General features: G+C 41.5%; 2 protein-coding genes across 5 annotated transcripts; one reads left to right on the top strand and one right to left on the bottom strand.

Moving 5' to 3' along the window:
* Positions 1-5312: 5312 nt before the first annotated feature.
* LOC100842561 (aquaporin NIP1-1) lies at positions 5313-7390 on the top strand. Its single transcript, XM_003571809.4, has 4 exons — positions 5313-5587; positions 5698-6120; positions 6219-6280; positions 6842-7390. Exons 1-4 carry the CDS (start codon positions 5456-5458, stop codon positions 7065-7067), a joined length of 843 nt encoding a protein of 280 aa, XP_003571857.1. The 5' UTR covers positions 5313-5455; the 3' UTR covers positions 7068-7390.
* A 3207-nt stretch (positions 7391-10597) lies between these two features.
* LOC100827385 (probable LRR receptor-like serine/threonine-protein kinase At1g53440) lies at positions 10598-21529 on the bottom strand. Of its 4 annotated transcripts, none has more exons than XM_010235782.2 (24): positions 21167-21529; positions 19631-19799; positions 19436-19507; positions 19290-19358; positions 19140-19211; positions 18966-19037; positions 18382-18453; positions 18233-18304; positions 18064-18135; positions 17824-17895; positions 17665-17736; positions 16928-16999; positions 16709-16786; positions 16483-16542; positions 16359-16397; positions 16200-16249; positions 15744-16114; positions 14877-15072; positions 14619-14750; positions 13653-13819; positions 13100-13310; positions 12729-12963; positions 12384-12534; positions 10598-11287 (listed from the first exon to the last, which is right to left on the bottom strand). In XM_010235782.2, exons 1-24 carry the CDS (start codon positions 21279-21281, stop codon positions 10922-10924), a joined length of 3057 nt encoding a protein of 1018 aa, XP_010234084.1. In that variant the 5' UTR covers positions 21282-21529; the 3' UTR covers positions 10598-10921. The 4 variants fall into 4 exon arrangements, with proteins under 4 accessions (XP_010234084.1, XP_010234085.1, XP_024316188.1 ...); XM_010235783.2 differs by having other exon boundaries at positions 13653-13807; XM_024460420.1 differs by lacking the exon at positions 21167-21529 and adding an exon at positions 20267-20399.
* Between the last annotated feature and the right edge of the window lie 3001 nt (positions 21530-24530).

Raw genomic sequence — 24530 nt, 5'->3', positions numbered from 1 at the left:
ATTGACGAAGGACGTTGGCATTACGTACGGTCGGTCGTCGTTCAAGGATCACAAATTGGTGCTCCCTCCATTGCATAATTCTTGATGAAATATTACATGTATCTAGACATTTTTTAGGAATTGATACATTCATTTTTGGACAAATTTGAGACAAGAATTATGTAAGGGAGAGAGTATTTCGGTTCATGTTAGAAATTAAGTTTCGAAGTAGATTTTTACAGAGCCAGAAAACGTAGAAAACAATCAAAGGAAATTCTAACGACTTTAAGACAGTTTAATTAAACCGTGTCATGCCAAGTCGGAACATGAGAGCTAACACGTGTTTCTAGCTAATAAAGAGGTTTTCTGCGTTCAAAAACAATTGGGAAATTCAAAGTGTTGACGGCGAACTCCTGGGCACAAAAAACATTTGGGAAATTTACACTGCCACGATTTTAATATGGACCGTTCATTTGTTCCGATCGAGTGGCTAGTGCTATCTAGTACTCCATCGTTAATCACACGGAGTACCGAGTCGAAAATCACCGGAGTACCTGGATTTTGGAGGGCAAAACCGTAATTACACGAGGCTAGTTTGGTAGTTTATCGTACTGAACTCGATTTTTCTTTGCGACTAAAAAAACAATTACGGAGAGCGGAGAAGCCACCGTGCCGGCAGTGCAGACGAGGCTGCCACGTCGACAGAACGGAGAAGCCACCGCTCGATTGGCCACGGCGCCGGCAGAGCTGACAAAGCAGCTGCTCGATTGGGATGCCACGCCGGCAGATCATGAGCAGAGGAAGAGATGGAACAATAGCCGCCTGAGCGACCGGAACGGAGCAGAAATGGCGCCACCGCCGCGCCGGAGAAGAGAACGATGAGACAGAGTATGAGCTGCTAGAGGAGAAATGGACTCCGTGATGAAGAGACAGAGTAACCGCCGCCGGTGCTGCCCCCGATTCGATTGGACCTTTGCGCTGGCGGAGCGGACGAAGAGATGGAGCAGAACAGGTGACTGGAGAGTTGAGCACCGCGAGTCGGCGACGCAACAGATCAGCTCGGTCGGCGATTCAATCGGTAGGGTGCGCAGGTGCAGCCATCCGCCAGCCCAAATCGAATCGATCAGCGTCCTTTTGCTTCTGGCCGTAACTAACGGCTGATTAGGAGGTAATTGTAGACCATTATACGTTTAACAAATATCTAATTTGTTCTTTATTATGGACGGCCAGATCTATTTGGTACTCCAGTAATGGTTTTTGGGGTACTGGAATACCGTAAAAGTTCTCAAAAAATACATTCCAGATGTCAAAAATATTTATGGTACGTTTGGTAGCCCTCCTTTCATTTCATTTCTACTGAATTAAATGAAATCACTTTTTTTTTATAGGATGTGGTTGAATTTGAATTCCTGATTCAGAAACCATGTTTCATATTGTATTCCTATACTCGATTCCATGTCAGCCACATAGATTTGTAAAATGAAAAACAAATCAATAAAAATGATGCCTTTTGGAAAAGAAATGGGGTTAGGGGTATAGGTGTTTTCATGAAATTTTAGATTGAATTTCTATACCCAATCCCATGCCAGTCAAACATGTTGGTTCATGAAATCCAAAATGAATTCCAATATTCCGAGCCCAAATGATTGGACCCAAACGAGTTTGTTACTTGGGTAAATCGTACTTTGTATCCCATATATAATTGTCTAAAATTGACGAGTACCCTATTTAAATTATTTTAGACAACATTTTGTATCTCATTTAGCGCTGTTTTTCATTCTCTTTGTTCCCGTTTTGTGATTCGTGTCGAATATGAGGATGACCACGAGGACCTTCTTTATCTTGATGAGCACACATATTGGATATATACATGTGCGGGTATTTCCAACATCTCCCAAGTAACTTACGACTTGGTTAGGAGCAATCAGTAGTCACTGAACCATCTCGATCTATGTTCCCTGTCTAGACCGTGTGACCTACGTATGGGTAACGACAATCCGGGTGGCATTGACCAACCAATGGTAGTAGACAGTCATAGTAGTAGAGCGTGCCTGGCAAGACGGTGGTTTACTCGAGAACGATGGAGCATAAGGGGTTCCACAATGTATGCCAAATAGGGGTGCCAAATACCAAAATTGGCATTTGGCACCGGTAAACAACACTACGAGGGTGTTGCCAAATGAGAAAAAGAGGGAACCGAAGTAAGTAGCTGTTCTGTTGCCAAACTTGGGCTAGAGAATAAAAAAATCAAGACCAAGAATCATGGACTGAGCCGCCAAGGGAGACGTGGAGAATCATGGAGTTACTTAGGCTGAGCCGCGAAGGGAGACGCGGCAACGGGCGACGGCGGAGGCGGTCTCGGCTGCGCCGGGGCGCAGGCCGAGGGGGCGACGGGCGGAGGCGGTCGCCGGCCGCGAAGGGGCGTAGACGGCGACGGGCATGGCAGAAGGAACGCCGGCCGCGCGCAGGGGCGCAGGCGGAGGCTGGATTCATCGATTTCTCGGATGTGAGTTGTGCGGTTGTGACTCGGGAGAGATAGGGAAGAAGAAGGTATGGTGGAGAGTTGAAAGTAATTTATTCATTGGTGGGTCCTACTTGCATGCAGTTTTGGCTTCATGTACATTGTGAAAAAAATAAAATTTAGCATCAGTGTCAAATAAGATCTATGTGGCAAATTTGATTTTTGGCACATTGTGAAAACCCTAAGCAGCACGGATGAGGCAACCCAGGGGACGATTCGGTCATAGTTGGGGCTAACCAGACCATGTTAAGAAACACCCTAGTGTACATATCCGTCGTGGGCATACGATAACTGTCCGTAGAGACCGTAGCCTACTCCCTCCGAACCAAACATAACAGAACCGGAAAACCAAGCCTCTGAGCTTTCCCCAAGCAAACACAAACGCAAATAATCGGTGCTTTCGGCTAATCAATTCTGGCGCCGTGGCGCGTACTACTGGCCAAACAGCGGCAGCACGGAGCGCTCGCCGCTGCAGGCAACGACCAACGAACAAACTATCCGCGGAACCAACCACAGCCGAGCCGAGGTGTATGTAGTGGGGAGAGAGAGCATCAGCAGTTGAGCACGCGCGCGCAACGGCCATTCCCCCCATCCAGCGGCCACTGGTCAGTGCCATCAATAGCCTCTCTGTCCCTGTCTCTGTCTTCCCTGCGCCATCAGCGAAGGAGACCTAGCTAGGAGCAGCAGGACGTTGAAGCCCGGCCGGCGTGCAGCTGCATTTGCTGCGGTTGGTGCGCGACGCGATCTGGCGCCATGCCCCTGCCACTGCGCCACGAGATTCACTTTACTCGTGCCACTATTCCCGTCACGTGAGCGTTGTTTTGGGTGTTCGATCAATATCCATCGGGTGTTCACCTGTTAGTTTCCGCCGGTGATTCCAAATCCAAATGGATTCCCATCACCTCACCACACATAAGACGATCGATTTTCTTGCTGTAGTTAGTGCTCCCTACGTATTAATAACTCCCCACGCGTTAATTTCGTTGCATGCAATGGGACGTGACGGGGATGTAGGCTAGGTACGCGCGTGCAGCGTGCATGGTTGTTACGGATCATTTCTTTTTGTTTTAGCAACGGTGTGGTTGCAAATTTGCAATGGATCTTAGTACTGTCCTCGGTTTGGCGTTGGACAAAACCATCAGCTTTAGGCCGTACTTGCTTCGTCTAGAATTCACACACTTCTATGGTTGACGCTGCGGAGACTGAATTTGCATGGGGAATTAATTCTGCCGTGTGAAAAAAATATATGAAACAAACAAGCGCCCATAAGAGTGCAATTTCGCATGTGTAAATGTGTAGCGAATTAAAAAGCCAGATACTTAATTAGTACTTAACGAATTCAGCACATACTCGACTACCTTTCACGTTTCGCTAACGAACCATGTTTTCTTTCTCGGAGGAACGGGATTTACGATAACCGGAAAATTCTGGCCATTTACTAGACATGATTTTGTAATCAAATTTTGAGTTCAATTTTTTTTTCAACATGATTAGGGCCAGTTCTTTTCAGCTTCCTAGAACGGCTTCTCCGAGAAGGTACCCTTACTCAGCTTCCTGTAGAAACCGCCACCTAAATTTGATTAGGCTACCAAATTAGTTTGGCCTAGACTACTTTGCAAACCTAACTAAATCTAAGATGCAGCTTCTAGGACAAGCCGGTCCTAGAAGCAGAAAAGAACGCAGCCTATGTATTGCACATATGTAATTCAACAGACACAACCATGATATGATGAACGGTGTTTCTTCCCCTAATTCGAGGATCACATGTCTATTCGTGGTTCAAATTTAATTTTTTTAAATAAAAGAATTTATCACATAAGCCTATTGCAGTAACCGAAATTTCTGACCGGTAGCCAAAATCTTGGTCCCTTTAAATCGTGGCAAGATCGACGGAAACACCGTCGGTAGCTAGGGTTCTCCACGCACGGCTGCTGCACCGGCTCATACATACACGACCCATGTCGTCTCCGTACGTATGCTGTGTTAAGGTCCAATACGAAGTACGGAGTAGTAGGAGTAAAAATCAAGCAATACCCAACAATTTAAAGCAGGCCACACCAGTTTGTTGGATCGCCATAAATTGTTTCTCCACTCGCATTTACTACTAGGCTAGCAAGTCGACGTTGGAAAAAAAAACTGATCGATTTATTGGCGACAACGGTTCATTTGAACCATGATCGTAGCCTGTGCGTTCTTGGCCCTGGTTTTCAACCGTACGATCATGCCCCTTTCTAGCTGCCTCAACTGTCCTATATTTGGGAATTTAATGGCCGAATTTAAAGTGCCGCAAAATTGCAGAGCTCCATATATAGTGTCCTGGGAAATCATCTCACAAGATTGATTAAAGAGAAAAGTTCTCGAGGCCGGGCAGGGTTACATAATGTAACAAATGATTCTTATGTAAGGAATATGTTCTTGTTTTTCTGGATTTATTTATATTTATTTCCCTCCAATTTCTGAAAAATATTATGCTAGTTATATGTACGTAAGAAATATTATTAATGTTGTACTTGGGAAAATTATACTCCATCGTCCCAAAATTAAGTGACGTGGGACGGAAAGGATTATTAGATTTAGATTTTTTCCTAATTTTGTAGATTTGATGATGTACTGCATCGTTTGTAATGGGTAAAGACATACCATGACTACCAAACGTAAATTAACACAAACAGTAAAAATAAAAATATATTTAATATGTAATTAGGAAATACACCAACCAGAAGGGATGTGGGCTCGGTCAATCCAAACGGCATGGAGAGCGATAGCGATGAGCGTCCCCGTTCCCCCCTGCGCCGCGCCGATAAATAGGCGCCCCGGGTCATCAGCCAACCTCCATGCCCTTGCACATCTGTCTCTCTACTACTCATCACTGCCCCTCTGCTCTCTTGTCATTAACTCCCGTGTCTCCGCTGCCGATCTCATCTCACCGCTTCGAAGGAGAGAGGGAGAGTAGACATGGCAGGAGGAGGTGACAACGCCCAGACGAATGGAGCTGCAGCTCGCGACCAGGCCGCCATGGAGGAAGGAAGGAAGGACGATTACGACCAGGGCTGCGGCCTCGCCATCTCCGTCCCCTTCGTCCAGAAGGTGAGTCGTCCGTCCGTAATCAACCGAAGATTTATCACTTCTTGAGTACAGAGCAGTGGGGTAACCATACAGATTAAAGTGTTCTTATAATGCGACATATTTGCTTATAGATCATCGCGGAGATCTTCGGGACGTACTTCCTGATCTTCGCGGGCTGCGGCGCCGTGACGATCAACGCGAGCAGGAACGGTCAGATCACGTTCCCCGGCGTTGCCATCGTGTGGGGGCTGGCCGTGATGGTGATGATCTACGCCGTGGGCCACATCTCGGGGGCCCACTTCAACCCGGCGGTGACGTTCGCCTTCGCCACCGTGGGCCGGTTCCCGTGGCGTCAGGTCCCGGCCTACGTGCTGGCCCAGATGCTCGGCGCCACGCTCGCCAGCGGCACGCTCCGGCTCATGTTCGGCGGCCGCCACGAGCACTTCCCCGGCACGCTCCCGGGGGGCTCCGAGGTCCAGTCGCTCGTCCTCGAGTTCATCATCACCTTCTACCTCATGTTCGTCATCTCCGGCGTCGCCACCGACAACAGAGCCGTAAGCATGCCATGACACCACAGCTTAGTAAACCATATCTCTGTTTTATGTCATCAGATTGCTAATTGATTTGGTTGCCGAAATTGTTATACTTGCAGATCGGGGAGCTGGCAGGGCTGGCCGTGGGTGCAACCATCCTGCTCAACGTGCTAATCGCTGGGTAAATAAATTACTCCTCATGCCTTCCATCATTGATATTCCAAGCGTATAAATTCCATAAGAGAATTTTTTGCACTGAAAAGAATGGTAAACTATTTGTAGTGGCAAGAAAGACTAATTAACCGTATAATAAACGGAGATACTCCTGCTAGGACTGCTCCTACTAGTACCATGTTTGATATATGTTTGAGTCAAAAAGAAAGAAATGGATCGAGATCCTTAATTTAGATGTGGCTGTCCTTTTCGGTAGCTAGCAGCGTTTTTATGGAGAGCCATAAAGACCGTCATGTTATTAAGTGAGCTGCGTCCTGGCGCGCGGCCTTGAAGAAGGAGTGCCCGCTGCCGCCGCGGTGGGTGTAGACCAGCGCACCACCATTAATGTGAACATAAATCAGCCAGCATACTGTACTGTACTTTTATTACTGACATCTACTACACCTCCCTTTGTGAACACCTGGCCAATGGAGACTTCTGACTCGTGTGGAAGGAAATTTAGCATTACTGCAAGAAGATTCTCTGTTTTTTTTTGTGTGACAAGTGTGAGTTTCTGGTTTGTTTGCAGGCCGATCTCGGGAGCGTCGATGAACCCGGCGAGGACTGTTGGGCCGGCGCTGGTCGGGAGCGAGTACAGGTCGATCTGGGTCTACGTGGTTGGGCCGGTGGCCGGAGCCGTGGCCGGGGCCTGGTCTTATAACCTCATCCGGTTCACCAACAAGCCCCTGCGTGAGATCACCAAGAGCACCTCCTTCCTCAGGAGCATGAGCAGGATGAACTCCGTCGCCGCCTAAAAGCTAATCGAGCTAGAGTCAATATGCGTGTATCCTTAGCAAGAACCTAGTACACCGTTCCATCCAGGCGTATCCAGGGAGTTATTTCCCTGACCTCCAGCTACTACTAGTATAATCTGGCCGGCCCCTAGTCTATCAGTCAAGTCACCTGCGAGACAGAGAGATATGTATTTGTCAATATGTGGAAAAGTTGTGTTTCGGAACCATGTGGTGGAACCGTGGAAGGAATTTGCATGACGAGAGTTAGCCGTGGTTGATCGATGGAGACGGGTGTTGGCATTAATTATCGGGATTTATAATGAGTGAAGGTTCGCTCTTTAGTCTCTCGGAACGAACGTTTTATTGGTCATTCGATCGGAAAGATTATGAATAGGATCGTGCCACGTGTCTTTTTGTGGAGTGACAAGTTTATGTCCATGGATGTCAACTTTTAGTTATGTAGAGTGACAACTTTAACCGATGACAATTTTAATTCTATACGGATGGCAACTTTGCCTCGTCGTGCTAGAAGACAATGGAACAAACGTTTTAGTTGTGTGAGATGGCAACTTTAGTTTTATGAGGCCGGCAACTTTAGTCTGTGACGATGGCGACTTTAGTTCTGCGAGGCTGGCAACTTTACCCGTCGCGCCAGAAGGCTAGAGAGCGAACGTTCGCTCCCTATTCCATCCCATTAATTATTGCGTAGTTCGCTCCCTATTCCATCCCATTAATTATTGCGTAATTGATGTATGGCTTAATTTGGTCATCCTATTCTATTCCGTGCAGTTGTTTTATTACTTTAGTGGGTGAACGTGCTTCGTTACCCTTGCGATCGACCATGCATCGATGTATGGCTTAATTTGGTCATGTTAATTTCCGCTACCATATGCCTTTCATTTAGCTGAAATTGATATGTTTTCAGTCTGGAGGAATTAATCGAATTAACTATAGACCATGCGTATTTTGTCTCTATGAACTAATAACGGAATTTTGTACTCTCTCCTTCGTTCTTATATAAATTTAAATCACTTATTTTCGGACGGAGGGAGCATCTCTGTTGAACAATATAAATCTCAATGATCTCTAAGTTGACCAGTGAGCCCTAAGATTTTCATCCACCGACAGCTGGGTGATCGAGCATTTCAAAAGAAAAAGAAGTGCAATCCTAGTTTTATAAACATGTAATTTGATAGTAGCTAGTGCACATGTTTTGTGCAACTTTAGGTTTAAGAATCTGCAATTGAGTAGTTGCACATTTTAAATCTTTGCAGACCTATAAGTTTCGAAATATGCAATATGCGTAGTTGCATATCCTGAAGCTTAAAATCGCACAATATTTTATTTTTATAAATTCTAGTACTGAAGATATGCAATGGGTGAAATCTAAATTCAACATAAATAGATTAAGAAATTTGCAAGTGAGATGTGGGTATTTTCTAGTACAAATGTGGGTTTGTTTCTCATTTTTTTATTTCCGGCCCTAATGCAATGCATGGATGGTAGAGGGACGGGCACCCGGCGGCCTAGAAGGGAACACATTTCGAGCGCTACGGTACTCGTAAGTCGTGAAAGCGACCTCCAAATTGTTGTGAGGACGTCTTCGGCCTGAATCATGCTGTCGCAGTACCATACCTGATTTTCACACAAAGTGATTTTTTTTCCAGAAAATTTTGAAGCTTTAAATCTGTTTGATTTTTCTTTTAAAATATAGAAAGCTGAGCTCGGGAGCCAAAAGACCACTCACGTAGAAAATCCTACTTTCATTGTTTCCTGATCATTGTCACCGTAGTGATTTCTTCCATGGTTCAACCATTTGTTAGCATGAGTGAATCACATAGTTGTCAAGTAGAAACTTTGCATTTAGCTCTTCCAACATCATAGAGCATAAAGCATCCTCTCTAGCTCATATTTTACTTCTACTTCCTTAGCTACTTTTTTGGATCCTTCCTCTACTTCCTTTCACACATGATTAATGTTACATTCACTCGACCAAGATATGGAAGAGCATAAAGGATAAAGACGACATATCTTTGGAAGGGAAACGTCAAGAAGATAAGCAAAAGTAAGACCATAGGACATCAAGCATCTAACATTGTTCTGTACTGGAGTACTATAGTTTGTGGCCTGCCCTGCTCAGCTGCCCTGCCCTTGAACCAGACTGGAAAAGGCCCACACCTGCTGTAATTATCTGAACTTCAGGCAGCAAACACCCTTCTCAAAGTCTCCAGTTAGCAGCATCGAAAGATTTCTATTCAAAGTTACGTGTTTCGAAATGCTTTTTCAGCGCCATTTTTTTCCTGATCTGTCCATCTCCAGGTCTCTACATCTACAAATAAGATGTATATGATCCCCGAGAATTTTGTCACTGCGTATTTTTGCTGCGTTGTCCAAGTGTTTTCCGAGTGTTGTTTCCCTCCCAGGGCTAATGGCTAAATGGCCGTGAGAGTCCCTTGCAGATGTATAATCTGATGGTTTCTTTCTATTGATTTGAGTTATGAGTTTGATGGTAGTAAGGAGCTGGTGATATGGGGTATACAACTCAAGTATCTCCCCCGTCTAAAATAATCTCATTGGGTGTCACACATTTCCTTCAAAACAATCCCACACTAGTTTTAACTCCACATGGAGCGGTTTTTTCCTGAATTTTTCATGTCGGATGTCTTGATAGCGTCAGGTTCCTCACAGTAATAGTCCTTTAACTTGAAATTGTAACTGAACTACGCATAGTGCCATCTAAAGTGGATTTTTTTTAGAAAAACCAAGCTGTGTTGAGTCAAAAGTCAAAACTGTCCAAAAACGGGAGAGACTAAAAATATTCGCTTTTGCTAATTGAGTGACCAAATGTATATGATTTTGAGTTGAGTGACAATTTATAAACTTTGTTGTCAACTGAGGGACCAAAAATTATACTTTTCTCATAAAAAATGAGAAAAAAAAAGGTAGATGTGGCAAACGATGATACTACGAGAATCCACCACCATACCAAATACAACCTTAATCTAATTTAAGCAGAAGTGTAGAACCGAGATCAGACGGTCACACAAAAGTTCATTATATGAGGGGTTTCCCTGTGCAACAGAGGTGATGCAAAGTGAAATCCAATCCGGCCCAGACAAGGGTAGATCATGCTAGGTAGGCACAGTACTACACTTTACCAAGATAGGCGGATAGCTACACTCACTCATCCAAATCGTGGCCAAATTCCATCCGATCTTGACCGGACAAGATCTGTATTGCCAATGTTATTTGGCCGCGGAATTAATGCACATGGGTAGGTGCCTGAATTCTCAAAAGTTTTGTTTTTCGAATTCTGAAAAACAAACCAGTAAATGTGGGGAAGCTGTATCTCCACTAACTTAAATATCAAATCCAATCGCTTTGAGAATTGGAAAAGAAAAATACTGACCGGAGAGTAGTGCCTTCCAAATCTGGTTAGGTTCGATCTTGAAAATCTTGTTTCCCCAATGTCTGATATTTCTTTTGAACATTTTGAAATTTTAACATGGGATTTTCAGGGCATTCCTGTATTGGCGCAAAACACACATCAATTTACTAGATAATCACTGGATGCAGAAGGTGAACACGCTACAAAACTGCTTGCTCCAGTTTCCAATTAACTTCCTGAGTTCAATCAAGTTCACAGCTTGTTTGAACATAACTCAAATCACATATCCTTCGTTCCTCTTGGAAGAACGAGACACTTTGGAACAACAGATCGAAGTGGGATACTCGATACAAAACCTGAATGGCAACTGCCCAGCAACATGCAGCGTTTGGAACAGGAAACATTAAAACTTGCCTGTATACAGTTGCTGAAACGGGCCCAAACAATTGCCAGCATTGTCAACCTAGCTATTCTTGGTGCCAAGGGCTCACAGCTTCAGAGAAGAAGAGCTCGAAGACGGGAGGTAACCGCTGTCGTTACTGCCGTGCAGCAAGATTGAAGGATCACTCTGTGGCGCACAGGACCAATCTGTTCTGCTGTTCATGGATTGGCGAGATCGCGTGATATTGAATCGTAAGTCTTCGCGTAGGTCATCATCTGGTGTAACCTCGATAGGGGTTTGACCACAAAGCATCTTCACCACTGAAGACATTCTCGGCCGCTGAGTCGGCGATGTGTTTGTACATAGAAGAGCTACATTTAGCATCATCAGCGCCTCTTCTTGAGAATAGTCAGAACCAAGACGCTGGTCCACAATTTCTAGAAGTCTCTCTTGCTGCTTCAATCTTTCAGCCTATGGCGAGAAGACAAATCCAGAGGAACAATTACAGTTTAAATGTGTAGCAAGACTATCGGAGTGTAACTTGGTGATATTAACATCATAACCTAGTTCTCCAAAATGATCGGCCTGTTCGGTTTGAAGCACCACTGCTAATCACTAGTACTTGTTTTCCCAGAATGAAGAATATTGCCTATTTTCCTTATCCAAGGCATAAGCCTGATTAAGTGCAATTTTTCTTTAGAAACACCTACTCTCTATGTTCCTAAATGTAAGAAGTCCCAACTTTGTCCTAAGTCAAATACTCAAATTTCTTAAACTTCGACCAAGTTTATAGAAAAATCTACCAACATCTACGACTCTAAATTAGTTTTATTAAATCCATCATGACATATATTTTGATTGTATACTTATTTGATATTCTAGATGTTGATACATTTTTCCATAAACTTGGTTTGACTTAGGACAAAGCTAGGACTTCTTGCATTTAGCAACGGAGGGAGTAGTTGACTATTGGCCTCCAGAGCTACAGATGATGCCAACTACCTGATATTGTTTGGTTAAATAAGAGATTTAATAATTTGGTCTTATAGCACAGTTTAGTAAATGGTGTGCAAATGATTTACACAAATTAAAATGCTTTTGGCTTGGTATTGGGCATTCTTGGAACTAAAATTAATCCAGTTCGTGAATTATATAACAAATTATTAGCTTAACTGTGAGAAAGAGCTCTGCAAATTTAAGCATGTGGTTTTATATCAGATACTCCTGTCACAGAGAGCTATGCAAAATTGTTGCCCATTTTCTTGAGAACGGTCGTTCCACAGTGTCTCCCCATTGAAGAAATATATAGTAGTTTTATTGCAACATTTTCAATTCCTAATCCAATTTTAATGCTGTAAAAGAGGGTTAACAGTCATTAACTATTTCTTGATTCGGTGCTCCTTTGGTCTATGCAATGGCAAGTTTGGAAAAATATTAGTAAATGGAACATGTGGCATCCCTAAAATGCAGATCAATCCTAATAAGATAATATTCAGCTTTACAGTGTTGGTTAGGAATAGTGTGTCCAGAAAGACACAAACAGTACGAAAAAAGCATAATAGCGTACCAAATCAAGAATATGGAGATAATCTTCATTTGACATGCTATTTGTATTGCTCGCTCCACTAATAATCTCTAATGTCACCACTCCAAAACTGTAGACATCCGCTTTACGAGTCAAACAACCTCTTGTGGCATACTCAGGAGCCATATATCCACTGACAAAAATAAAAAGCAGGGTCAGATGATGGAGACTTTCAATAATTAAACACCTAAAAGTCGATTATCCAAATAAGTATTATATAGTAGCTGAAACCTGAAAGTAACAAGACCACTTGAGAATATGAAACATTCGACTATAATAGGAAATAAAAATGACGAACTAGCAAAAATAGAGAGATAAAATACTTACACAGTTCCAGCAATCCGAGTGCTCACACGCCTAGAGTCATCATTCAGCTTAGCCAAACCAAAATCAGATATTTTAGGTTGCAGTCTTTCATTAAGAAGAATATTTGATGGTTTAATATCTCTGTGTATGATTTTCAATGTTGATTCCTCATGAAGATAAGCCAGGCCTTTCGCCGTTCCAAGGCAGATGTTATACCTTGTTGGCCAGTCTAATTTCAACTGACGTTCCACGCGGCCTAAAAATGGTTTCTTTATTAGAACATAACGTACTTGCCAGCTATGATAAGTGTTGAACTAATTAACTACGAGATAAATTCATTTCAGAGTGGGAAAACAACTTGAAAACATAGCATTAGAATCATGGGAGCTTACCAAATAGCGCACGTCCAAGACTATTATTTTCCAGGAATTCATATATAAGCAGCAGCTGATCTCCATCAATGCAACAACCATAGAGCCTCACAAGGTTTGGATGCCTAAGAGCAGATATTATTCCTATCTCGTTTAGAAACTCACGATTCCCTTGGCTTGATTTTGAGGAAAGTTTCTTCACAGCAACTGTAGTACCATCTGTGAGAGTACCCTGAAGAGAAGGGATTGAAAGTGTGTTACAAAAGCAGTTACATACAGTGTTCAGATATAACCAGTTACTAGTTGACCGATTCACCTAGATGACAATTTTCTAGATTTATTAGCTATTATCTTGGTCCTGTGAGTACATTGCAGTAACTGTAACCGAATGTCGTGATGTCATAAAAATAATTGAATGTTCAGATTTCTTATATCATGTAGAAAATAGTTATCATTATCCAGGTGCTATCTTAAATTAATGTTTGCGGTATTCTATAACTCAAAGACTATCACGGCCACAAAAACATGTGCATTATTTTTTCCAGGCCACAAAAAGAAAGAGAACCTTGAATACCTTGTAAACAGGTCCAAAGCCACCCTCGCCTATCTTATTTGCAGGAGCAAAATATTCTGTTGCAGACTCGATCTCCTTTAAGCTAAAGAAGTATTGTGCCCTTGTCTGAAGCTCTGAAGTATTGGCTTTCCTTCCATGATCAAAGAAATGTCTACCTGTGGTACGCACTAAAATATAAAATTACATGACAGAAATGCAGCAGTGTCTTCGTGATATTAATTAAAAAGAAGACAAAAAATAATATTTTTCCATGACTTAAGCTACCTTATAAGCTACAAAACATGGCCTATCAATAAATAATATTTTTCCATGACTTAAGTTGATAAGGCAAATAGCCCTTAAATTAAGAGTGCACATGGAGCTTATTTAACTGTGTGAGTGAGAAGGCTCTTAATTTATCTGAATCATCTAGAAGGCTCAACTGGCAGTGTTGCACATCTTGATGCTATAAGCCAAGCATTAAGAAATATCCTTTTTGGTGTCACAGGGGGAAGAGTATGTTAGTTGCAAACTGCAAACACAAACTTACAGAGGAATAGCCAAACACCCAACGATTATACAGAAATGGAAAGATTGCACTTTCTGTGCAGAGAAGACACTTTGTTTGGAAGACAGAGAAGATATTCATGCCAACAAGAAATAATACAGAACAAAAAACTTGAGCCATATTCTATATTGGAATATCAGAAAATGCAATCCTCAGTATAAGCCAGCAAGGAGCTCATGTTGATTATGCATACCAATATCAGGCAACTATCTTTTTATGTTCTAGATATCATTAACTCCATAGATTATAATCCAATTACAAGGTAGCATCTCCATGGTTGCTCAAGCAAGTTGTTCCAGAGTAACTACTACAACAATTCTAACCTAGTGAGAAGCATAGTAAACCAGTGAGAAAATGACCTAGAGCATATATGTAGAAACTACAAAGAACAACGAAAGAAATGAATAAGATCAACTCACCATTTACTTTCCTATTCCCTTTACGGAAGACCTTTATGTAGAAGGCTGTTAGCAGAAGTATGATAGCTAGACATGATGCTGCAATTATGGTAATGATCACCCCAGTAGAGATACCATGGTGGTTCTGGCGCACTGTACTAATACTGAGTTAGGTAACTTCTATTCATATGAGAAGATATGGTTGTGTAATCTTCATTTGACAAATGAAATAGTAAGAATTGCCAGGAGAAAAGGCTAGTTGGAGTGCAAAGTACTTACGTTGCGTCACAGATATGGCTGAGATCAATGGACCATACACACCGCGGTAAGGTATAGCCGTGGTACCTTTCCCTCCCCAGTAGAAGTGGATTTCCAATGTATTCTCTGTGATATTGGTTGTGAAATTCATTGTGATTGCCCGGTGAACACCACCAGCCTCATCTTGAATGTTAAAATCCTTCAAAACTTTAGCACCCTGAAAGGTTGTAGCAAGTGCAACAAAATGTTATGAAAATAAAATGCTTAAGACTACAAAATCAGGATCTCAAGGAACAACTTTGGCCGGACTTATTATAGAGTCGCATACAGCTCAAACTGGTCAAGAAAGGTGAGCAGTGGCTTCCTCATGCCTAACCATGGACTTAAAGTGGGCTGCACATTTTTATTTTAAATTGTGCCAGTTCGATCTAGAACTCGAAACCTTTTTGGCTCTGATACTATACTGTGTTTTATGTGCCAGCCAATTCACCAAAAAGCTCAAACCAATGGCGAAATATGGGCAATGCCAATACTTCAACAATTATTACAGCACCATGTTCTGATAACAAACCTTAAGCTACTTAAAGTAACAAAAAGTCATATTTCATACGTTATGTATATGCCTAGACTCTAATGTCTACTATTTCGGTGTTGTGAACATTTTTAACAGTAAGACAGCAAACTAATTCAGATCACAGTAAGGTTCTCGGGTTCTCCAATCGGGTCTTATAATAGTTGCACCCCTAAGAAATGGCTTATATTCCTTGGCATGAATTGCACTAAGAAGATTGTGATAAACTAGAAAAAAGTGACACAATAAGAATCAAAATGACACAATGATTATAGTAGACAGAAAAGGGAAAATCATATATATTTGTGAAACCGTACCTGGATCAAGACTTCAAAAATACGCTTGCCATTGCTAGAATAAGTATGATCTTCTGTGAACACAATCTCAGCAAAATGAAGCTGTACTAGGTATTCACCATTCTCCATGCAAAGGCCATAATATTTCAGCGAGAGAGGCGAGAGGCGAGCTTCAGTGTATAACTCATAATGAGCCAGTGCAAGTTTTGTTGTGTTTCTAGCAATGTAGTCAGCATTTTCATTACCCACAAAATCACCTGTACTACTATAAGCCCACTTTCTATCATCAGATGAAACAAAAGTTGATGTTCCAATTTGAGATGAGTCATCCTCATAGACATTCCCATCAATCACAACACTTCTGCCACCACAGTTAATGAACAGGGAGGAATCTGAAGGTATTTGAAGGAAATTTTCAGATACCATTTGGTATTTAAACTGACTGCCGGTCCATCTCTAGTGTGTGAGTAAACTTACATCGTGGTTTGCCCATGCAGGGAAGGTTCCTTCTTAAACATGGCCGCAACCTTGAAAAACAAAGAATTACGAACGTACTTAAGACTTTATTTTCTTTCTTTCACGGACATTTGATAAGAACAAAATGTATCATCTGTACATTTCAGTATAGAATCTTACGAATTGTCATTTGAAAATGAAAAGCTAGACACCATGTTTCTGCAATTATAACATGCAAGGCATGTGAGCACTGTGAGAAAATGAAGTTGACAGTATCTGAAGATCTTTGAAATGCACAACATACACATTTGCTTGCTGACACTCAGTTGGAGGGTTACCAGTGAAGTCATTATATGACACATCCCTGCAAGGTATTTGCCAATTATCACGAACAAAGAAATCACAGAACAAACAGAGAGAAATCTTAATGCAAATCCCATATTTCCCTAAAGTTACTAAGTGACCTGTAGAGAAATATATAAATGTAAACATTATATCCACCGTAAAGTATTGCATTGCTGGACACACACATGTTTACTTTATTGCTTGCTTTGTTTTTCAACATCCATGCAGGCAAATCTCCAGTCAGCATGTTGTCAGTTAAGTACCTATTTTCAAGAACTGAAATAAGGGTCTTGGGAAATGTAAATATGTAATGATGAAACATGATGTTAGCGAGAAAGATACAGGATATATTATTGAGAAAAAGGTTTGAATGTAAATTATGTCCCACAAAATGAATTTCTTACAAAAATTGTAGTGCCGCCATTCCTCCAAAATTTACTGGGATTTGACCAGAAAACTTGTTGAAGCTTAGATCTCTGAAATAATAGCAGGTTGAATCATGAAGATTATCACCAGATATTCATACAACCATATATGTGTGTATATATATCTGCTGTATGGACATCAACTCTTTTCCATGGGCCAAAGGTCAAGACATGTGCATGTGCAAGGAAATGAGGAAAGAAGACCCTATACAAGAGAGTAATCAGTAATCGCACAGCTAATACAGTATCTAGGAATATAAGCTTTCATGAATAGTTTAAGTTTTAGTGCACTGTACAATAGGGCGCAAAACAGAAACAAAAGGTTTAATAGTATGTACATGCACATCACACCAAACACCTGACCTTTCCCCAATGCATGTCTAAAGAAATCTATTCCTGTCATCCCCTGGTGTAATACTCGTAGCATATAGATTTTCATTTTCTGACCATACTGGTGAGTACCAAATGCAAAAGGAACAAAAATGGAATACAATTCACTCTAAAATGAAAAGAGGTGAAGCACTATAAGATTGTGTTTCACATTGTGGTGGATTATGATAATCCAGCTTTTTCAACCAGATTTTTCCTAAATCACTGTTTCGCTAACCAACTTTTTCTTGCTTTCGTGACTATATTTCCACATCAAATTATAGAATAAGTTCAGCACAAGACAGTTCAACAACTGCAAACGGAGCCTAAGTCGAGGGATTACTTACAATACTTTCAGATACTGCATTTGACCGAGGTAAACTGGCAATTCCCCATAAATGGAGCAATTTCTTAGAACCCTGTAACACAGAGAGATGTCGTTGTTCTGGTGATCTGTTTGGAGGAACTACAGAGTGAGCTGGTACAAATTGCACAAAGAGACTCACAATTCTGCAAGGTACTGCGCATTTTGTAATGGAGGAAATTTCATGCTTGGTCCACTCAGATCAGACACCCTCCTGATAATGTATGTATTGCATTTGGTCAAAAGTTAGATTTTCTCCCCAATTTGCAATACAACATAAATCTGGTAAATGTATCAGTAGAGTACACCCAATACAGCAATGTCCCGTTCAAAAACAAAAATACATCAATGTGAAATATAATTATATACTATATATACATACAGTTCTGTTAAGTTCCTCAAGAAAGCTATTTCTGAAGGTATAGGACCACTCATTAAGGTACCCTGCATATCTCTGGAAAATTAAGAGGAGATGTTACATATAAATTGAGTTCATAAAAGATAAATTTTCATTTCCTTTATGAAATGTCTTATATCAGAGTGGCACTAACATTCTGTTGACCCGTTGCCAATTCTTTATGAAACTAGGTATCCTTCCTGAGATATTATTCCCATCAATTCGACTGCAATTCATGAAAATCAAAATCAGAACTTGCCATTGAAAGAACAAATGCACTAATCAAATATGGATGAGACATACAGATCTGTCATATTTGTCAGCCTGGAAAAGGTTGAGGGCAACTCTCCTGTGATGTAATTTGCAGAAATGAAACTGTAAGAGAAAAATGAGTAATAATTCAAGAAACTGTAGATATCCTTACAATCAGAAAATAACAAATTTCATTTTTAAGACTTTGTCTCGATGTTTATAAATCAAAAAAGTGTAACAGCATCTCAAAGGAACAGAAAATAAAACAGGACTTCTCTAAAGTCTAAAGAAGATAAAACATAACTCTTGGTTATACTAACAATACTAGCGAGGGCTTTAACACATTAAATGACATTTCTTAAACATTATTCGTGGACTTCATGATATGTCAAATTCTAGCTGGAAAAACACTCAAAGGAACCAAACATTGAAAAATATCAAAAGTCTTTACAAAATTGGGTGTTTTTAAAGTAACAAAAATGTAGGTTAAAGACCGAGTGATCTAGATTCTAGTCTCCAGTTATTACAGATAAACAAAAGCGCATCAACGAACTTCCACAGTAGTGAGGATTTACCAGCGAGATACTAAAATATCTTAATACAAGAGTTTGACCGAGCAAAAAATTAGGGCTTACAATCTCTCCAAACTGATGATGTTACCCAGTTCTGGTGGAATAGGGCCCTCGAGCTGGTTGGCTTCTAGCTGTCTGCAGAAAACAGGTTAACTGACAAAAATTAGCTGTTCTCATCTTTCAGCTTTACCCCAGCAAGCTGCAGGTTCTTGTAATAATTGCGCCAACAAAACTCACATAGACTTCAACATTGGCATCCGTCCAAGCTCCTTAGGTAGTGTTCCAGATATGCGATTTCCCTGAAGAGACCTGTAGTTGCACTAGAATGTTGAACAAAGAGTACATGCATACTTCTGACAACATTATGGGGCACCGTGAAAAACATACAGGTTAAAAACTCGTAGGGTAGCCCAGGATGCTGGAATGGGTCCTTGAATGAAGTTGCGTGATAAATCACTGCAAGGTTAACAAACATTTTTTCTTTATGAACAGAGAATGACCTGAAACTCTGCTAGATCCAGTTAGGCACTTACAGATACCGTAGATAAGTAAGGTTGACAACCTCTTCAGGGAGAACTCCACTAAGATTCAGACGCATAAGCTGCCTGCAATGTGCATAAATAAAGGAAACATTCAAGCACAAAATGAAAGACAAGGGAAGAGTTGAAGGATTTGGGATAAGAAATATTCCAGAGCAATGAAATTACTAGAACAATGGCATGTCTTACAAGCTAATAATATGACACTCAGTGTGGTTCTGCAATGAACAATCACATGTCACATTGCTGACAATTAATCCATCGGACTTGACCCAAGCTCCAGAGCCAATGCATGGATCAACACTGAAATCCCAGTCCATTTTATTAAGCTTGCGTGCTATACCTTTGAGAGCTTGAACTGAAGAAAGAAAAATACAAGCAAATATTAGCCCAGTCATATTAGTAGGTACAACAATTAGGACTGTTGATCTGTTTTACTCTTTTTGTAAATCAGTAGCGCCAGAGTAGCAAGGGAAAGATCAAGCAGTCAGACATGAACATTTTGTTACGAATATTGGAGAGCACAGAGCAATGCATTGTTCGGTGAACTTTGATCCTAAACCGCAGAAAACTAAAACGTAGGCGGTTGGTCCTTCGTATCTTTTATGGTCCAAAAATTGCAGAAAACTAAAATAAAGGTGGTTTCTCATATTTCATTTCCCCCTATAGAGTATCTGTGGCAAAAATAACTCCTATAGAGCAAAAGGTTACCACCAAGCAAGTAAGCATCCATGCAAGCACCCGTCAGTAATTTCGTCAAACACTTGGCGTCCACCACCAAATGGACAACAAAAAAGAAACGCTGAGCGCTACCCAGGCACCTACTTGTAGCTTTGGAACGAGTCGGATTAGGAAGAAGAAGGAGAGGGCGCGCAGGTCGCAGGTCAAAACATGAGACAAAGCAGGAAGCTCGCGTGATCTTGGGAAAGAGAACTTCGGCATGAACAAAGGCTAGAGCTACCTTATATTTGCGCGGATGATAAAGCAGACTGGCAGTTCCTAGGATTTTATTTCAGCCTTCTCTTTTCATTTTCATTTAGCCTTCTCTTTTCATTTTCTTTCTGTATTCGTAGGAATGTTGCTACCGTATTTCGTAGGTATACAAAAATTGCGCCTTTTTTTTCCTTAAGGATCCAAAGAGGTCGGTGAAATTATAAGAAAATTGTCAATTTGCATAAGCACCCTACGAGAACTAATAAATTCACAGGGAGACCTTCTATGCGGCAATCAGTTCGCCCGGAAAAAGGAAGTCAATTTTCTGGTTATATGGGCACACACACAAACACCCAAATATTTTCGATTCATATGGACAATAAAATAACAGGGTTATCTTTCTTTCTACCTCAACCAGCAATCTGTGGAGAACTGGAATAGCGCAACCCAAAAAGATAGCCTACTTATTTTGTTGGGAAAAAAAATGAAAGAAACTCCGGACAAAGAACCTTTATGCTGCAAGGGGAGGATTTGAAGATAAGCTTAGCTCGAAAATAGCTGAATAATTATCGTAAAAGAATAGCTCAACAAGAAGCCAGACCAGACTTATGCTTCACAAGAGAAGGCCAGAAACAAGAGGAGGAGGAAAATAGCTAAATCTCGCAGCCCGGCAGCCAGGGTGCAAGATAATTAAATAATCTCAGAAGTGCATGTATGTACATATCCTTTTCGGAAAAAAGAAGAAGTGCATGTATGTATGCGCCGCTACTTTAATTCCTCTGCTCCACTCACCTTCTTGCTCGGGCAGCTTCTGCGCGGCGCACCGGCCTCCATTGCCGGAGCCGAGATCCAGGAGCAGGAGCGGGATTAGGAGGAGACGGAGCAAGAACCCGCCGCCGCCAACCATTTCCCCCTGCTTAATCTTCGCCGTCGCTGGAACCGGGAGCAAGCAGCAGCTAGGTACTCTGTACGTGGTTGCTCTGCTGACTGGCTGGCTGGGGTTGCGTCTGTGCGTGAGTGAGCAAAGGAATTTTTTTCTAGCTCCGGATTGTTTTGGCTTTTGGCCGTTGCCGGGGGATGGCGCGTCGGCGTGCAACTCCAAAGGCCTACGCGTAAAACGTCGCCGTACGGGTTGCTAGATGGATGGTGGATGGATACATGGTGCGCGGTTTAGTTACAAACAGTTTTGGGGCTCGTTTCAGGGTGCCAGGGAATGGGCGGCTGAGGAGGCGTCGGATCTGGGTGCACTGTAATTTTTGTGGTTTGGAGGGTATTAATTTTTGTTTCACTAAATCTAAATCGTCTGGATTTTTAGTTAGCAAGAAGCCGATTGCTCGGCTGTTAGATCTGATTGTGTTTTAAGATTCGTGACGAATAATGAAGAAAGAAAAATATGTATGGCATACAGCTGCTAGTACGAAATAATTGAAATTCAAACATTTTACTTAATAATCAGAAGACTGAGTCACACTTGTTTGTTCGCGGAGACTCTGACTAAATTAATCAAACGAGGAACCCAGTTAATCCATGAAGTAATCAACGGCCTCGTGTCTGATTGGAGCTTCTGCGCTGCCCATGCGGAGCATGTGGTATTGTGGAAACGGGAGCGATCGAGCAGCCGTGGCATCCATCAATGCTAGCTACGACCTACCAGTAGCACGTGACACTACCGGCTAACTGGCACACACACTCCATTGAAGGCACTGTGTGCCGCAGTCAGCACGAACCCGAAAGAAACTGGAGTAACTTCCAAAATGGAGGCTTGTCTTCCTTGATAGCTCGAAAAGAGAATCATGACCCATTCCTAAAGGTTATCAGCATGCGGTTGATGCTACACCCATATGGAACTTTAGTGAATGTATACCTGCGTAATTAGATTGATCAGCACTTAGATTTCGAGGAATACGACTAATTAAGGTCAGTTCTGATGACCTATGACACCAATATATGGTCAAAAGTTAATCCTTGTTAGTTTCCAAACCTCATAAGTATCTTTTTTCTGGTGATTCTCAACTCTAGGAGAGGTCGATGTCAGATTACACGTACGTTCACGTTCAACGGAGGGTCGCATTGCCATGTGACGACGAATCCACCATTGACTGTATGTGCATTCATATCCTTTTAAAGTCTATATAAATCAGCAAAGAAAGATCAACGGAAGGTATAGAGATCAACAGAAGCGAAGAACAGCCATGATGTACTTCCTCCCTCCCATATTAATTAAGTGCCAAAATATTACGTGTATCTATACGTATTCTAGTATATACGTACGTTTATATTTAAACAAATTTGAGTCAGTTAATATGGAACAGAAAAAATATTTGATAACAATATTAACGATTCCTTACAAGATTAAAACATGCAAAAGCAAAGTCATCTAAGGCCTAAGATAATTGTAAACGGAGTATGAAGGTAGATAATTAGGTGGTCTAGCATTAGTTAGTCTTTGTTTAGTCGACCGTGATGTTACTTTTCTACTCCGTATTTGACGGCTACGTGATGTTAATTCGCATGCACTTGCGTGGGTGAACTAGGGGGGAACTTACATACGCAACTCGGAGGGGCCAAGTCACTTCTGCACATCGTATTTATTTATTTTCGATAAACCATCACATCTGCTGTTCAGTGGATGGATGGTCACACTTTTCTCATGTGGAACTCCACTATTAGGTAAATAGTGGATCTGTGGATGCATATCAGCATATCCTCCTTAGACACAGACATGGACGTACATAAATAAGCTACGGAGCGAAGAAAAGTCCAATATGGTCCGACGGCAACCTGAACTTAATCCAACATGGTCACGCTTCTACCTTGTGTTTTTTGGGTACTGTGGCATCGGCAGTGTGCGAGACAGTACGTACAGTACAAGGGTTGACGCATGCTGGTGAGATTAATTGCGTCTGGATGCTGATAGCTAACCGTAGTACTCCTTCTGTCCCGTGTGTCGAGAGTTATTCGAATTTATCAAAATATGGATCTATTTATGTCTAAAAAACGTTTAGATACATGTAATAAAAGGTCACTTAATATGGACGGAGGTAGTATATTCAACGGTAAATACAATGATCGATCCAGATGTGCATTGGCCATCTGCTATTGCCGAGGTGTTTACTAGTCCGCAAACTAATTTTTTTTCTTCTCAGAGAGAAAGTATTTTTTATCATTCAACTGTCAGCGAAATCTATAAATGGTCATCGTATACATTAGTCTCTCAGTTAATAAACCAGATATTTTAGTCTATTTTCTACGTAGATTTGAACAGTTTTGACTTGAGTTCTTCTACGGTACCTCAAAATCAACTTGAACCGTTCATTTTCTTTTATCTAAGAGCTCAGATTAGTTGCTACTCCTTGATACTCCGATTTAGATGTATGAAGTGTCAGCTCGGCCAGATGGAGTATCAGGAAGGCATGTGTAAAAACATAGCCTGATACTCAGTTTAGTTCAGGTGGGGTATTAAGTACCGTCAGTGGCGGAGCGCCGTGGAGACCAAACTGGGCCATGACCCTCCTTTCCAAATTGCAATTTTTCTTTTTACTATGCATGTTTACTGTGTATTAGCACAGTCCATATAACTATCACGCACGATTTTAATCGGAAGTGGATCTTTCATCTGATTCATGCCAAATTTTGAGAAAATGGTGGAGGGTTCTAGCTTGATGGTTGGGGGCTCTAGTGGCAGCGCAGTGGTCCTGGGTTTGACTCCCCTAAGGATTTGTTTGGTGTTAGTATATTTTTTTTGTCACTAGTATTTTGAGGTTTGAGTGTTCACTCAAGATCCTAAAAAACCTGAAACACACTAGTATGGGAAGTGTTACAATTTGATACAAAAATGGAGTGTTTGGCGGAAAACTAGGAATAATTCCTTCTAAACCCTTCTACCAAATAATCATTGGGGTTTCTAGTGTTTTTCAATTTGGAGTGAATAATACCCTAAAAACACTCCAAAAACTCTAGTACCAAACAAAGCCTAAGGAGCGAATTTTCAGACTGGGGTTATAAAAATCCCCACGTTTGACCCATGCCAAAACACAGGTCTAAGGTCCGGCCCAATCTCACATGGTTGCGATGCCGTTGGGATTAACGCTCCTGGATTTTCAGGACTTGCATGAAAAGTTTTTCTTCTTAATACAAAAGCACGGGCTTATTTGTT

Source organism: Brachypodium distachyon, chromosome 3 (assembly GCF_000005505.3).
Source record: "Brachypodium distachyon strain Bd21 chromosome 3, Brachypodium_distachyon_v3.0, whole genome shotgun sequence".
NCBI classification, from domain to species: domain Eukaryota; kingdom Viridiplantae; phylum Streptophyta; class Magnoliopsida; order Poales; family Poaceae; genus Brachypodium; species Brachypodium distachyon.
The sequence above is the reverse complement of the archived record's forward strand: the minus strand, read 5'-3'. Positions and strand labels throughout refer to the sequence as shown.